Below are 16,889 nucleotides of genomic sequence, written 5' to 3' on the forward strand. Positions count from 1 at the left end.
CACCTGATAGCATAAATTACTAAAAAAAAAACATGGTTGTTGTGCTTATTTTGGACACAGTTTGTGATGACAGACACCCGTATGAGAGAGCAGAATTCATTTTGTTCCTATAGTATCCATCGTGTCTTATAACTGTATGATATCATGGTGATTGGGTGGCTCTGATGGGTGGAAAGTTTCACATTTCTATACACACACATACTGCTCTTACTGGTGCATAGTTCACAGGAGCTAGTTCTTTGTTTTGAGATCCTATATAAACTGGACACATGATATAATAAAGCAGAAATCTCTAGTATACTCAAAGCTCTGTGTGCTTTATTGATTTCCCAAGCGCTCGTAAAACAAATCTTATTATTTTTTTAGTTTAAATGGCATAGGAGTGTGTTTCGCTCACACCCGTTAATCATCGTAATTTCGAAATAAAGTTTGTTCCAATTCCTGAAACTTTTAAAGAATTTTTACATTCATAGGCTGAAAATTCATATTGCTCAAATTAAAATGAAACAACAAGATTCAAAGGAAATTGGTACATTTGGGCCATCCGTAGTCAGTGAACCTCCTCCTACCAGCTAGCATCCTCAATGCAATCTCATGGCATGACTCCACTGTTGTATAGCAACAAACACACGCATGATGTCACACTAGGCCTATGAATAAAAAGGGCTGACGATGCCAGCAGCTTGAAGGAGCTTTGGAGGACTCTGGTCTGGTGAGCATAGACTGCAGACGTGCCTGTTAGACCAGGGTCCAGAAAATCTTTTTTGCTTAACTATAACCCAAAATCTTTTCACAGGCGAGAGTTCACAACAATTGTGTCCAGTCTAGACAATTGTCATTTAGCTAAATACGCAATACAATTTGTCGTCCTATTCTGATATGTTTCTACAATATATAATGTACATACAATGTAACAATTAAGGTTATATATATATATATATATATATATATATATATATATATATATATATATATATATATATATATATACACAGTACAGACAACACTTTCTCATTCAAAGAGTTTTCTTTATTTTTATGGCTCAAAAATTGTAGATTCACATTGAGGGCATCAATACTGTGAATCTACAATTTTCCGAGTCATGAAAATAAAGAAAACTCGTTGCATGAGAAGGTGTGTCCAAACTTTTGGTCTGTAGTGTATATATACTGTATATATATATATATATATATATATATATATATATATATATATATATATACAGTTAGGTCCAGAAATATTTGGACAGTGACACAATTTTCGCGAGTTGGGCTCTGCATGCCACCACATTAGATTTGAAATGAAATCTCTACAACAGAATTCAAGTGCAGATTGTAACGTTTAATTTGAAGGTTTGAACAAAAATATCTGATAGAAATTGTAGGAATTGTACACATTTCTTTACAAACACTCCACATTTTAGGAGGTCAAAAGTAATTGGACAAATAAACCAAACCCAAACAAAATATTTTTATTTTCAATATTTTGTTGCGAATCCTTTGGAGGCAATCACTGCCTTAAGTCTGGAACCCATGGACATCACCAAACGCTGGGTTTCCTCCTTCTTAATGCTTTGCCAGGCCTTTACAGCCGCAGCCTTCAGGTCTTGCTTGTTTGTGGGTCTTTCCGTCTTAAGTCTGGATTTGAGCAAGTGAAATGCATGCTCAATTGGGTTAAGATCTGGTGATTGACTTGGCCATTGCAGAATGTTCCACTTTTTTGCACTCATGAACTCCTGGGTAGCTTTGGCTGTATGCTTGGGGTCATTGTCCATCTGTACTATGAAGCGCCGTCCGATCAACTTTGCGGCATTTGGCTGAATCTGGGCTGAAAGTATATCCCGGTACACTTCAGAATTCATCCAGCTACTCTTGTCTGCTGTTATGTCATCAATAAACACAAGTGACCCAGTGCCATTGAAAGCCATGCATGCCCATGCCATCACGTTGCCTCCACCATGTTTTACAGAGGATGTGGTGTGCCTTGGATCATGTGCCGCTCCCTTTCTTCTCCAAACTTTTTTGTTCCCATCATTCTGGTACAGGTTGATCTTTGTCTCATCTGTCCATAGAATACTTTTCCAGAACTGAGCTGGCTTCATGAGGTGTTTTTCAGCAAATTTAACTGTGGCCTGTCTATTTTTGAAATTGATGAATGGTTTGCATCTAGATGTGAACCCTTTGTATTTACTTTCATGGAGTCTTCTCTTTACTGTTGACTTAGAGACAGATACACCTACTTCACTGAGAGTGTTCTGGACTTCAGTTGATGTTGTGAACGGGTTCTTCTTCACCAAAGAAAGTATGCGGCGATCATCCACCACTGTTGTCATCCATGGACGCTCAGGCCTTTTTGAGTTCCCAAGCTCACCAGTCAATTCCTTTTTTCTCAGAATGTACCCGACTGTTGATTTTGCTACTCCAAGCATGTTTGCTATCTCTCTGATGGATTTTTTCTTTTTTTTCAGCATCAGGATGTTCTGCTTCACCTCAATTGAGAGTTCCTTAGACCGCATGTTGTCTGGTCACAGCAACAGCTTCCAAATGCAAAACCACACACCTGTAATCAACCCCAGACCTTTTAACTACTTCATTGATTACAGGTTAACGAGGGAGACGCCTTCAGAGTTAATTGCAGCCCTTAGAGTCCCTTGTCCAATTACTTTTGGTCCCTTGAAAAAGAGGAGACTATGCATTACAGAGCTATGATTCCTAAACCCTTTCTCCGATTTGGATGTGAAAACTCTCATATTGCAGCTGGGAGTGTGCACTTTCAGCCCATATTATATATATAATTGTATTTCTGAACATGTTTTTGTAAACAGCTAAAATAACAAAACTTGTGTCACTGTCCAAATATTTCTGGACCTAACTGTATATGTATATATTTATAAACTAAAGTTTAGTGGTATACGATTGCTTTCAACTGTACATTGGCACATGACGGTATATTATTTGCAAATCCACGCTATTCACACTTCTTACTATTCCATAGCAGGTAACTTAAATACTGTAAATTAATGCAGTGAAAATTACATTAGATTTACAGACTGATCGGCAAAACAAGTTGTTAAATACAAAGTGCAAATTGAAGAAAATAAAAATATATATTTTTTGTTTTATACATTGAAATGCACATAAACAGCTGGATATATGCACATGTTAAAAGTCTATTTTCCAGACAGAAATCTCTTTCCACTTGTATAGTAATTTATGGTTATTAATGTACAAATTCCAGATACTTGAAAACCTCCTGCTGCCTCCTGGAAATATACAACCTGTCAAGGAAGTGCTCCATTTGCCGTACTAGACTTACTTGTAGCCAAGTTGCCGGCACACAACAGACGCATCCTTATCGGTCCATCCATCATCACAGATTGTCCCCCACTGGCCATTGAGATAAATTTCCACACGCCCCTCTTTCTTTGTTTCACCATCCATCAACCTCAGAGGAGGACCTGGAAGAAAGGAGAGATCGTGAGATAAAGACAAAGGGACACAAACACAAAATTTGCAGTTCATAAAAGAACTATTTGAAATGTAGTAAATGTGATTTATTTTCTTCCTATTTCAGAATTACAGAAGAAAAGTTGAATTATTTTACAGAAAAATGGAAACGGTTCAAAATAGAATCATCAAATAACCAGTTGACTGTAATACCTTCACACATAGTGGGTGCCGAAGAGTTCTTTTGATTTGTGGATGGAAAATCCAGTGTATTACACTAGAAGCAAAGTAGATAAGATTTTTGCAAATCTCCTTCAAATGTTGCAAATACATTTTTAAATCAGCTGCATGTGAATTCTTACTGCAAATTTTAAAAACCGATTCCACCTTATAACACGTGATGAAATCAGAAGTGGAAAGTAAGAGTACGTGCCAAGGATCGGGACCCGCTGCCTCCTGGACGCAATGGGTCCTTACCTACGGGGCCACGAGTCTGCTCCGCAAGAGAATTCAGGAGACCACAGATGACTGTGCCCACGGTCTGGGCTCAGGCAGTTGCGGTCTCTCGCTTGTGCTTTCTCTACGGAGAACACTACCGTCTCAGCAGCAAAGAATTGACATGCTTTCGGCTTGGAAGGACGCAGGACAGTTTTCTCTGCGGGCTGTACATGCACAGTGGGCATGGGATTTCAAGAAATCCCGTCCACTGTGCTTGTACTGTACAACGCATGTTTTGGATGCAGTGAAAACATGCTGCATCCAAAATGCTGCAAATACTGATCGTGGGCACACACCCTAAGCCAATGTGCATATGTGGCACCCCTAAGGCTCTGGTCACCACAGGGTACTGCAACTCAATTAAGGTGTGGTACTCATCTTAGGTAAGGAAGGGATTAATCACCAGTGTTCCACATTCACACACTACATACCGCTTAGGAGCCTTCACACAGGGTGGGTTGGCTCAGGGTAGGCAGGGGGGTGGCCATACAATCATGGGACTTCCCAGTCACTGAAGCCAGCTACCTGGGGGGGCAGCTTCCACTTGGGGTAGAAATGAAATAGGCGCAACACACTCACATCTAAAAGCGACCTGTCAGGACCATGGTTCTGGCAAGACATCTCTGGAAAACTTGGACTTTACTGGGCCCGGGGCTTGGAACAGAAGCTCAGCCAGGGTACCTAACTGCAGAGGGGGACACCCTAGAAATAGGAGTTTCACTCTTTCTCTCTCACAACACCGATGGTGGCCTCTTACCGGACCTGGGATTGACCGGAGACCATCATGGCAGTGACCAGTGTGACCAGGCTGGCAGCTGAAGTTGTGAGTAAACTACACCCTGAATCTGCAGAGACTGTGTTGGCTCGTCCTGACCGGCACCGCCGCCCAGTGCTTCGGCGCCAATAGCCATCAAATCCCTCATCATCCACCTGAGGCCTGCTCCGCCTGTGGGGAGCGACACCATCCCGGCTGCCATAACACCTGCCCCAGCGAGGAACCCGGCAGCGGCGGCTACTCCCTGGCCACATACCACAGGTGGTGTCACGACAAAGTTTTCCCAATACCCCGCTTCCCCCACCATTTACTGTACGCCTCGGGGCAACGGAACCGGGCAAAGCCACCCCGTGACAACGCCTGACCCGACCCGAAACGGCCCAACGATGAGTAGGTTAACCACCTGCCCTGTGGGAGCTACACATACAAAATATGTAAATTTTGCAATATCCATAGTGAAAATTGTGCTAGATTTTCAAACCCAAAACTTTGTCTGATCAGATATAAACTTAGACCAGGGGTCTCTAACACATGGCCTGATGGTCATATGCAGCCCCTGATGCTGTCTTCTGTCACCCATGTGGTAACTCTGAAGATGTCCTTGGGACAGAAAAGAACAGGTGGATCCAGGAGTGTACCTACACCCCGTAATGACATTAGGCTGAAGCACGGTGTGTTGGAATGGGGGTCTTTTTTTCTGACACTGCTGTATCAATGGTGGTATGTGAATATGGACAGAAGGATTTTTGTTTTAACTTCCTATCTGACATTTCCGGTACTTGTGCAGTGTGGGTGGCACCAGCTCACAAGCAGACCTTGCATCATCATCAGCAGACGTCAGCTGTTCAAAATAGCTGGCACCCTGCAACAATGGCCACAATCGGTATCAGCACCAATTGTAGCCATTTAACCCCTTAGATAATGCTGTCAGTAGTGCCAGTATTTAGATGGTTATCTGAGGGAGGTGGTTCTTTCTTTAGGCACCTCACAGGATGCCAGTAGTCTTCAGGACAGCTACCTAAAGTGTCCTATAATGCCCTGCTAGAAGCAGGGTCTTAAATAAGAGGCAGCAGTGTAAAGGGCCATTTACACGTTGCGACATCGCTAACAATATATCGTCGGGGTCACGTTGTTTGTGACGCACATCCGGCACCGTTAGCGACATCGCAGCGTGTGACAGGCTGGAGCGACCTTAAACGATCGCAAAAGAGGCAAAAATCGTTTGTCTGAGAGAGGTCGTTTATTTATGAGAAATCGTTGTCTGGTCAGTAGCGATGTTGTTCCTCGTTCCTGCGGCATCACACATTGCTATGTGTGACACCGCAGGAGCGACGAACATCTCCTTACCTCCGTCCACCGGCAATGAGAAAGGAAGGAGGTGGGCGGCATGTTACAGCCGCTCATCTGAGCCCCTCCTCTGCTATTGGACGGCTGCCGTGTGACGTCGCTGTGACGCCGCACAAACCGCCCCCCTTATCAAGTAGGCGGTTCGCCGGCAACAGCGATGTTGCAGGGAAGGTAAGTCCATGTGATGGGTGTTAGCGATGTTGTGCGCCACGGGCAGCGATTTGCCCATGACGCACAACCGTCGGGGGCGGGTACGCTCACTAGCGATATCGATATCGCACTGTGTAAAGTACACTGAAGGCTATGTTCACATGTCTTCTAGTCATCTGTTAGAGCAGATATAATGGGAAACGGATTTCTGCCTGATCTATTTTTTTTAACATGGCAGTCTATGGACAACGGATCCATTAACGGATTGCTATTTGATCATCTGTTGTACTTGCATTTGTAACGGATCTGTTGTTTTCTTACCAGATTTGTTAAAAATGGATGATAAACAGCAATCCATTAACGGAACCATTGTCCATAGATTCCACATTTTAAAAACAGATTTGGCAGATATCTGTTATTTAACAACGGACAAAAAAGTTGTGTTTGCACAACTTTTTTGCAAATAGCTCTCTAACGGATCCATAAAGGGTGCTTTACACGCTGCAACATCGCTAACGATATATCGTCGGGGTCCCGTCATTAGTGACGCATATTCGGTGCCGTTAGCGACATCGCAGCGTGTGACACGATCAACGAGCGCAAAAATGTGAAAAATCGTTGCTCGTTGACACGTTCATTTCCTTAATATCGTTGCTGCTGCAGGTACAATGTTGTTCGTCATTCCTGTGGCAGCACACATCTCTATGTGTGACACCGCAGGAACGACGAACATCTCCTTACCTGCAGCCGCCGGCAATGAGGAAGGAAGGAGGTGTGTGGGATCTTCCGCCCGCTCATCTCCGCCCCTCCGCTTCTATTGGTCGGCTGCCGTGTGACGTCGCTGTGACGCCGCACGAACCGCCCCCTTAGAAAGGAGGCTGTTCGCCAGCCAGAGTGACGTCACAGGGAAGGTAAGTCTGTGTGACGGGTGTAAGCGATGTTGTGCGGCACAGGCAGCGATTTGCCCGTGACACACAACCGACGGGGGCAGGCACGCTCGCTAGCGATATCGGTACCGATATCACAGCATGTAAAGTACCCTTAACAGATCAGTACAGGTCATGTGAACCTGGTCTTTAGCTGACAGATCTAATATCCTGCAGTTCAGGAGTATTGCAGGATATTAGGTGAGGCAAGTAAAAGTTAAAGGCCTACAGAGACTATGTAAAAATAAAGCAAAGAAATGATGGACATTGAAAACAAAATGCAAAATAAAGTGTGAACAAATAATGGATAAATATTTAGGCCACTGTTTTGTGTAAGAACAAAGGGAAATATTTGGTGTCACCATATCCAGAACCATCCAAGCTATAAAACTGTACAACAACGCATGCAATGAAAATTGGAAAAAACTTAGAAAAATGTATCTTTTTCATATTACTGACACACAAAAAATGGAACAAAAAGTGATACAAAGGTTATATAGAAAAAAATGACTCTAAACGTCATCATGTCCCGCAAGGAATGTGGCCCACCAGCCTCTTTTTTATGTGCAGGCCTTTTCGAAAGCAGAGTTTGAGATTTGACTATAATAATCTTCTGCTGTGAGACAAGAAAATAAAATATTAATAGCGTTTAGCAAATAATTGTTAATTATGATTTAGTTATTCGTGCTGTAGACTTTCATACACTTGACATTCATGACCCTAATTAATACTTTTCTGTTTTCTATTTTTTCTATGTCACCTTTAACCTGATTTTTAAGCAATAATAACCCAGTTGCGGTCTGCTATGCTATCAGGATCTCTGTCTGCATGAAATAGTACTGGTATCTTGTAGACTGTGAGCCTCGCGGGCAGGGTCCTCTCTCCTCCTAATCCTGTCTGTGCCTTGTGTTGTTTAGGATTATTGTACTTGTCCCTATTATGTGTACCGCTTTTCACGTGTAAAGCGCCATGGAATAAATGGCGCTATAATAATAATAGCAAAGTTCATTTACTAGTGAAAACCCCATACTGGATGAGAGAGAGAGAGACTCAAAATTGTAGCTTTGGACGTCGTTTCCGTCGGCCGCACAGACAATTTTTGACGGATCCGTCGTACGACGGATGAAGTGCGAGGCCATCCGTTGCAATTCATCGCTAATACAAGTCAATGAAAAAAAAACAGATCCAGAGCTGGATCCGTTTTTTTTCCCATTTCGCCGTATTGCAACTGATGGCAAAAAAACTGATGTGTGAAAGGGGCCTAAGATAGTGAAGAAAAAAGCAGTTTCAAAGGAAACACTTTCAGAGGCCTAAAACACATGTCCTTGATAACCACGCACGTGTAATACGGGCCGTTTTTCATGTCCGTAATCCGTTTTTTGCTCCGTAAATAATGCACGTGTGGTGGCTGTGTGTCCGGCGTATGGTAACCACGTGTGCGTGTGGAATAGCCGTGTGTGCGTGTGAAACTTAACTGATGTGTGTTTGTGTGTTGTCCGTGTGAAATGTCCATGTGTGATGTTAAATGTCGTTGATACATGCCGGCTGACAGCAGACAGAGTCGCGCGTTGAGAATGAACTCGGGTGAACTTCACCCGACTTCATCCTCATACCGCAGCTCTGTCTGTGTCACTTCCTGATTAGCGGTCACCCGTGAAGGACTCACCGGTGACCGCTAATCACCAGAGTGACTGAATGGAGTACCCCTCTCTCATACTTACAGTTCCCCGATCACCAGCGCGGCGCTGCACGGCTGTTCTCTAAACTCCGGCAGCTTTTCCTCTTTTGAAAAAGCCGGCCGCTCATTAATCAATCTCGTATTCCCTGCTTTCCCCGCCCACCGGCAAATATATTTGGTTGCAGTGAGACACGCCCACACGCTGAGTGACAGCTGTGTCACTGCACCCAATCACAGCAGCCGGTGGGCGTGTCTATACTGTGCAGTAAAATAAATAAATAAATAATTATAAAAAACGGCGTGCGGTCCCCCCCTATTTTAATACGAGCCAGATAAAGCCATACAGCTGCAGGCTGGTATTCTCAGGATGGGGAGCCCCACGTTATGGGGAGCCCATAGCAGCCAATAAGTCCTAGATTAATCATGTCAGGCGTCCCCCCGAGATACCTTCCATGATTAGTCTTTAAGTTACGGTAAATAAACACACACACCTGAAAAATCCTTTATTAGAAATAAAAAACACAAACACATTTCCTGGTTCACCACTTTAATCAGCCCAAAAAAGCCATCCATGTCCGGCGTAATCCAGGATGGTCCAGCGTCGCTACCAGCTCTGCTGCATGAAGGTGATCTTGTAGTAATGTCCCATGGCATGTCAGTGACTCCTCCCGAATCAGCATGCTGAAATCAGCTGCCAACTTCTCTCTGTGTCGCAATAAATTTCAATTGAATGTATGTCCAAGGACACACATTCAACTAAAATGAAGAGCTGGCATTGACGACTCCCTGAATAGGGCTGTAATAATAATAGGAGCTCCAGTGCCTGTGGGCTACATGATGTAGCCTCTGGGACTGCATGCAGGCCCATGTTTGAGACCCCCTGGTGTAAGTAAACTTTAAGAGTTCACAAAGGGCCATCTACTGATCCTCCAGCAAAGCTGCAACTATTGCTGCATCCAACTTTGACTGAAATATGTCAGCTGCTCCTATACTTTTAACTTCACCTTGTTTTAATTTTTGAAAATAAGACAAGAGTTTTTAATGTTTAGTGCTGGCCCTCCACTTCCTTCCTTGTTGCAAAAGAGGCAACTACCTGCCTGTTGTGCCCAGTGCCGGCACAGAGTGACCATTGACTGCTCTTGCCAGTGATTCAGCTGCTCCACCTAAATAGAGCAGCTCTTCTTCGGAATTACTCTGTAGGTGGAGCGTGACTGCCGACATCATGTTGATTGACAGCCAGCTTTCTGCAGTTAGGCAGCATAGAACTGGCTGTCAATCAGCATGACATCATCAGTCATACCCTGTCAGCAAAGCAAAAAAGAAGTTAGATCAGCAGAAGTCACTGAATTTCTGGCAGGAGTGGTCTGTGACCGCTCTGTGCTGGCAGAGAATGATGTTAGGGACAAAAGGCAGGTAGTTAAGCTGTTAGTTCTTAAAGTGGTGGTTCATTACTCTGCAAAAGTGACCACATTCCTTTAAAACTGACAGGGAAGGCTTTTGTCAAATACCTAGCTCAGCCAATTGTGTGTGTCTGCTCATCCCCATGAAGTGACCCCGGGGCTCCGTGACCTCTGGGATCTGGGGAAACTCTGCCCACGGCCCAGTTACTCAGAAAGACTGGGGCCGGCCTCGGTGATGTCGGGTCAACTGGAAGTTTACGTGACATCACGAGATATCAGAGGACACTGAGCCCAGGGGTCACTTTATGGGGATGAGCAGACCACAATAGCACCGCTCAAAGGCAGAATTGGCTCAACAAAGTATTTAGAAAAAGCCTTCCCTATCAGTTTTACAGAGATGTGGCCACTATTACAGAGTGGTGAACCACCTATTTAAGCACAATGTAAAAAAAAACTCCAAAAGATCCTGGACCATCCCTTTAAGTTAATCCTATTGTTATGTACTATGACTGTAGAAGACATCTGTAGCTGCATCTATTGTGTGGTAGCAAATAGCCCCTTTATTAATCACAAGTCTTTAATTTGTGAAATATCAAAGTCTTCATTTTTTATGACCTGCAATGAACCGCGTTGAATTGCGATAGTCTGTTGGTTCAGTCAGCACAGATGGTTCTTGTCATTATAGACAGTTAGCATATTTTTGTCTCTTGGATGTTTTAGGGTTATGTAGGCATAATCCAAGTTTATTTATCAAAGTCACAGTTAATTATTGCCCTTATTATTCCCCATGAGAGGAAAGTCATTCATAACATTGCCAAGCCAGTGGTAGTGATCACTTGTAATAACTGAAACATCTGCAATTCCTATCTATAAGAAGGGACGTACTGGAATAGTATTTCATTTTCAGAAACCAGCTGCAAGGTTCTGCATGATATGAGTCTATCAAATCGCCAGCAGCTGCTCTTGTCGTGGCTCACATCTACTCATCCTTCTATAAGGAACTATCATCTAGAAAAGATTTACGTGAACACTTCCATCACTGTTATGAATACTTATACAGATTAATAATTTAACGCTAATGCATGTAGAATGGTTTGCGCAATGTGGACATTAATTTCAGAGTAAATGTTATTACGTATAGTGGATTCTTGAAGAAATATTTATAGAGATGTCAATGATTACAGTATAGACAAGGTCCCATTTGGTGGCAATTTTGGAGTATATTTTACTTGACGTAATTGGAGGATATGATAAATCGTTGGTCAGGCAGAAAATTGTCCGTCTGTAAATCTCCTGGGTCTGAATACGGAGTGTCAATCATTTTTGGACCAGCTGTCTTATTTCCATTTGCTTTTTAGTCCCTTAACTCACAGAAAATCTCTCCCTAATACGCTCACGCAAGGATTTAAACTCTTCCACTTCCATTAATATTATCCAAACATGATTGCTAAATATAAGAAATGACTGTGCATACTGCTTCCCATGGATTTGTTCATGATTTCTAGCTAAAAACATGTTTTATATAGAGCACAACACATTCTGTGACGCTATATGGTCCAATTCACAGGACCTTGTTTATGACATTCCTGCGGTTAGTTAAGTGTGTTTATTTTTTTTAGAGAGCGCTAATGAGAACCAGAATAATATTTCTCATGCTGCATCAAACATATAATGTATTGAAGCCAATTGATCATTTATTAATGTGAAAGTATGGGTCCAAGTAGACTGAAGGTCTTAAATTATATACTATATGTATAGCAGCTACTTATCTTCCCAGACACCATCACCATCAAATGTGTCTAGATATGTGGCTACACTGAAATACATTGTGTGGAGAATTATTAGGCAAATGAGTATTTTGATCACATGTTAATTTTTATACATGTTGTCCTACTCCAAGCTGTATTGGCTTGAGAGACAACTACCAATTAAACAATTAAAAAAAAAATCAGGTGATGTGCATCTCTGTAATGAGGAGGGGTGTGGTGTAATGACATCAACACCCTATATAAGGTGTGCTTAATTATTAGGCAACTTCCCTTCCTTTGGCAAAATGAGTCAGAAGAGAGATTTGACGGGCTCTGAAAAGTCCAAAATTGTGAGATGTCTTGCAGAGGTACGCAGCAGTCTTGAAAATGCCAAACTTTTGAAGCGTGAACACTGAATAATCAAGTGTTTCATGGCAAATAGCTAACAGAATCACAAGAAGCATGTTGGGCAAAAATGGCGGAAAATAACTGCCCATGAATTGAGGAAAATCAAGTGTGAAGCTGCCAAGATGCCATTTGCCACAAGTTTGGCCATATTTCAGAGCTGCAACATTACAGGAGTATCAAAAATCACAAGGTGTGCCATACTCAGGGACATGGCCAAGGTAAGGAAGGCTGAATAACGACCACCTTTAAACAAGAAACATAAGATAAAACGTCAAGACTGGGCCAAGAAATATCTTAAGTCTGATTTTTCAAAGGTTTTATGGACTGATGAAATGAGAGTGACTATTGATGGGCCAGAGACTGGATCAGTAGAGGCCAGAGAGCTCCACTCCGACTCAGATGCCATCAAGGTGGAGGTGTTGTACTGGTATGGGCTGGTATCATCAAAGATGAACTTGTGGGACCTTTTCAGGTTGAGGATGGAGTGAAGATCAACTCCCAGACCTACTGCCAGTTTCTGGAAGACAACTTCTTCAAGCAGTGGTACAGGAAGAAGTCGTTATCGTTCAAGAAAAACATGATTTTCATGCAGGACAATGCTAAATCACATGCATCCAACTACTCCACAGCGAGGCTGGCCAGTAAAGGTCTAAAAGATGAAAAAATAATGACATGGCCCCCTTGTTCCCTTTGTTCACCTGATCTGAACCCCATAGAACCTGTGGTCCCTCATAAAATGTGAGATCTACAGAGAGGGAAAACAGTGTCTCGGAGGCTGTGGTGGCTTCTGCACGCAATGTTGATCATAAACAGATCAAGCAACTGACAGAATCTATGAATGGTAGGCTGTTGAGTGACATCATAAAGAAAGGTCGCTATATTTGTCACTAATTTTGTTGGTTTTTGTTTTTGAATGTCAGAAATGTTTATTTCTAAATTTTGTGCAGTTATATTGGTTTGCCTAGTGAAAATAAACAAGTGAGATGGGAATATATTTGTTTTTTATTAAGTTGCCTAATAATTCTGCACAGTAATAGTTACCTGCACAAACAGATATCCTCCTAAGATAGCCAAATATAAAAAAAAACCTCCAACTTCCAAAAATATTAATCTTTGATAATTATGAGTCTTTTGGGTTGATTGAGAATATAGTTGTTGATCAAAAATAAAAAAAATGCTCTAAAATACAACTTGCCTAATAATTCTGCCCACGGTGTATATAATTACAGAAAAGAAACTCAAGAGTCAGGTTAGTATAGTAACAATTAGTGATGAGCGAATGTGCTCGCCACTGCTCATTACTTGTTCAAGCAACGAAGTTTAAATAAGCTTGGGTTTCCCATTGGCTTCCGTTATGCTTTGTACTCGAGTCGCGCCAAAGCACCCCGATGCTCGATCAAGTAATGAAGAGTGATGAGTACACTCACTTATCACTAGTTGTCACTTAAACTGGATGCATATTTTTTGATATTGTGTGATTAATAAAATTTGTATTTTTGTGTACTTCAAAAACTCTTGTTCTCCTTCCTATGACATGATATTGAGTTTGTGCTTGGTGTGGGGATCCAGCAGATTCTGGACCCACCCCTCATTGTGTAAGGTGTATGGTGTTGTGGAGTGTTTCCTCCCTAATTTTATTTAAGATAGCAGTTAGTCAGTTGATGGTTTGGTCAACGGATAACTGTCTTGAACCCCCAAAGTCCTCACCAACATACACAGTCAGGCTCATTTCAGCTAAGCATGTGTGGAATCTGATAAGGAGAGTAGAATAAGCTGCTCTCAGACACACTCGAGGTGTCTAATCTTCCATGAGAATCAGGTGGCTTATAACTACAGTGCCTTGCAAAAGTATTCGGCCCCTTTGAATTTTTCAACCTATTCCCACATTTCAGGCTTCAAACATAAAGATAAAAAATTTTAATGTTATGGTGAAGAATCAACAACAAGTGGGACACAATTGTGAAGTTGAACTAAATTTATTGCTTATTTTAAACTTTTTTAAAAAATAAATTAATGAAAAGTGGGGAGTGCAATATTATTCATCCCCTTTAAGTTAATACTTTGTACTGCCACCTTTTGCTGCGATTACAGCTGCAAGTCGCTTGGGGTATGTCTCTATCAGTTTTGTACATCGAGAGACTGAAATTCTTGCACAATCTTTCTTTTCAAATAGCTGGAGCTGAGTGAGGTTGGATGGAGAGCGTTTGTGAACAGCAGTTTTCAGCTCTTTCCAAAGATTCTCGATTGGATTCAGCTCTAGACTTTGACTTGGCCATTCTAACACCTGGATATTTTTATTTGTGAACCATTCCATTAAAGATTTTGCTTTATGTTTTGGATCATTGTCTTTTTGAAAGACAAATCTCCGTCCCAGTCTCAGGTCTTTTGCAGACTCCAATAGGTTTCCTTCAAGAATGGTCTTGTATTTGTCTCCCTCCTTCTTCCCATCAATTTTAACTATCTTCCCTGTTCCTGCTGAAGAAAAGCAGGCCCAAACCACGATGCTGCTACCACCATGTTTGACAGTGGGGATTGTGTGTTCAGGGTGATGATCTGTGTTGCTTTTACGCCAAACACATCGTTTGGCATTGTGCCCAAAAAGTTCGATTTTGGTTTTATCTGACCAGAGCACCTTCTTCCACATGTTTGGTGTGTCTTCCCGGTGGCTTGTGGCAAACTTTAAATGACACTTTTTATGCATATCTTTGAGAAATGGCTTTCTTCTTGCCACTCTTCCACAAAAGGCCAGATTTGTGCAGTGTATGACTGTTTGTTGTCCTATGGACAGACTCATCCAGAGTGATCATGGGTCTCTTGGCTGCAACTCTGATCAGTCTTCTCCTTGTTTGAGATGAAATTTTTGAGGAACGGCCGGATCTTGGTAGATTTGCAGTGGAATGATACTCTTTCCATTACAATATGATCGCTTGCACAGTGCTTCTTGGGATGTTTAAAGTTGGGGAAATATTTTTGTAACCAAATCCAACTTAAAACTTCTCCACAACAGTATCATGGACCTGCCTGTTGTGTTCCTTGGTCTTCATGAGACTCTCTGTGCTTTAAACAGAACACTGAGACTATCACAGAGCAGTTGCATTTATACGGAGACTTGATTACCCACAGATGGCTTATATTTATCATCATCAGTCATTTATGACAACATTGGATCATTCTGAGATCCTCAATGAACTTCTGGAGTGAGTTTCTGCACTGAAAGTAAAGGGGCCGAATAATATTGCACGCCCCACTTTTCAGTTTATTGTTTTTTACAAACGTTTAAAATAAGCAATAAATTTTGTTCAGCTTCACAATTGTGTCCCACTTGTTGTTGATTCTTCCCCATAACACTACAATTTTTATCTTTATATTTGAAGTCTGAAATGTGGGAAAAGGTTGAAAAATTCAATGGGGCCGAATACTTTCGTAAGGCACTGTATATCAGCGAGCAAAGCATGCCAATACAGTTAATCTCTGGTACAGCAGGGAGCTATGGTCCCACTGCCCTATCATTCTCTGTTCTGAAGTCCACAAATTGCTTTAGGTCTGCAAATGCAGAATAGCAGGAGCATGCACAGATGAACAGCGCAGGTGAAGTGATGATATGACTACTTTGCAACATCTGTCCTGGAATGAAGTCAGAACTTTTAGGGAATGTGGAGGCACTAGTCAGTAGTGTATGAGGGGCCATAATATTTTGTGTGGGGTTCTGTGAAGCGATTATGCTGTGTGGTGAGCTGAGGGGGCATCATAGGGTATGGTTGGCTTTGAAGGGATCATACTGTATGGAGAATTCTGTGAGGACATAATGTGTGTAGGAGGAATGGGGCAATCATACTGTGTGTAGGCGGCTGTGGTGAGCTTCATACTGCGTGGCACTATATAGAGAGAAGGTATGCACACCAGTGACTATGTAAGGGGAATATATGAAAAGCAGAAACTTCTGTGTGAATACTGACATGAAAAATCCAATAGCTATATGTAAGAGGGAAAATATGAAAAATGGAATCTGCATTACTGTCATAAACATATGAATAAAGAGAAATTTAGCTAATGAATTGATCAATACAACAGAGCCCCAACACTACGCCAAAGTATTTCTCTACGTTGGGGTCCCTAGCTATTTTTCATATTTTCATTCTTACAATGATTCACCACCGCCCGACCCCGGTCCCTACGGTTCCACCGGCTGTAATTCCAGCTCCTGCAGGCGGCCACCACCTTCTGCCTCCTTGCCAGAGGTGACTGGGCTCCAACCCAGACACTTGGTAGACTATGGCAGGCCTGGTCACAGGTCTGTCCTTGAACTTGACTTCTCTCCTCCACTGTCAAAGCTAATCTACTTAGAACGCTCTGTTTTTCCCGCCTCCAGGCCTGTGAACTCCTCGGTGGGCGGAGCCAACCACCTGGCTCCGCCCCCCTGGTGTGGACATCAAACCTGGAGGGTGGTGACAAGGGTTTGTAGGTTGGGTGCTGTCACCTTTCTAAGGGGAGGGGGTGTATGTGCATGGGACTA

The 16,889-nt window shown here is 42.4% G+C and overlaps 1 protein-coding gene across 2 annotated transcripts in view; it reads right to left on the reverse strand.

Annotated features, from left to right (window-relative positions):
• Positions 1 to 16,889, reverse strand: part of PRSS12 (serine protease 12) — a 283,643-nt gene that overhangs the window by 66,105 nt on the left and 200,649 nt on the right. For both annotated transcript variants that reach the window (XM_075350102.1, XM_075350092.1), the window contains one exon: positions 3,316 to 3,457. In XM_075350102.1, the coding sequence (XP_075206217.1) occupies positions 3,316 to 3,457 (142 nt within the window). The remainder of the gene's footprint in view (positions 1 to 3,315; positions 3,458 to 16,889) is intronic.

The sequence above is a fragment of the Anomaloglossus baeobatrachus genome, chromosome 1, assembly GCF_048569485.1.
Source record: "Anomaloglossus baeobatrachus isolate aAnoBae1 chromosome 1, aAnoBae1.hap1, whole genome shotgun sequence".
NCBI lineage: Eukaryota > Metazoa > Chordata > Amphibia > Anura > Aromobatidae > Anomaloglossus > Anomaloglossus baeobatrachus.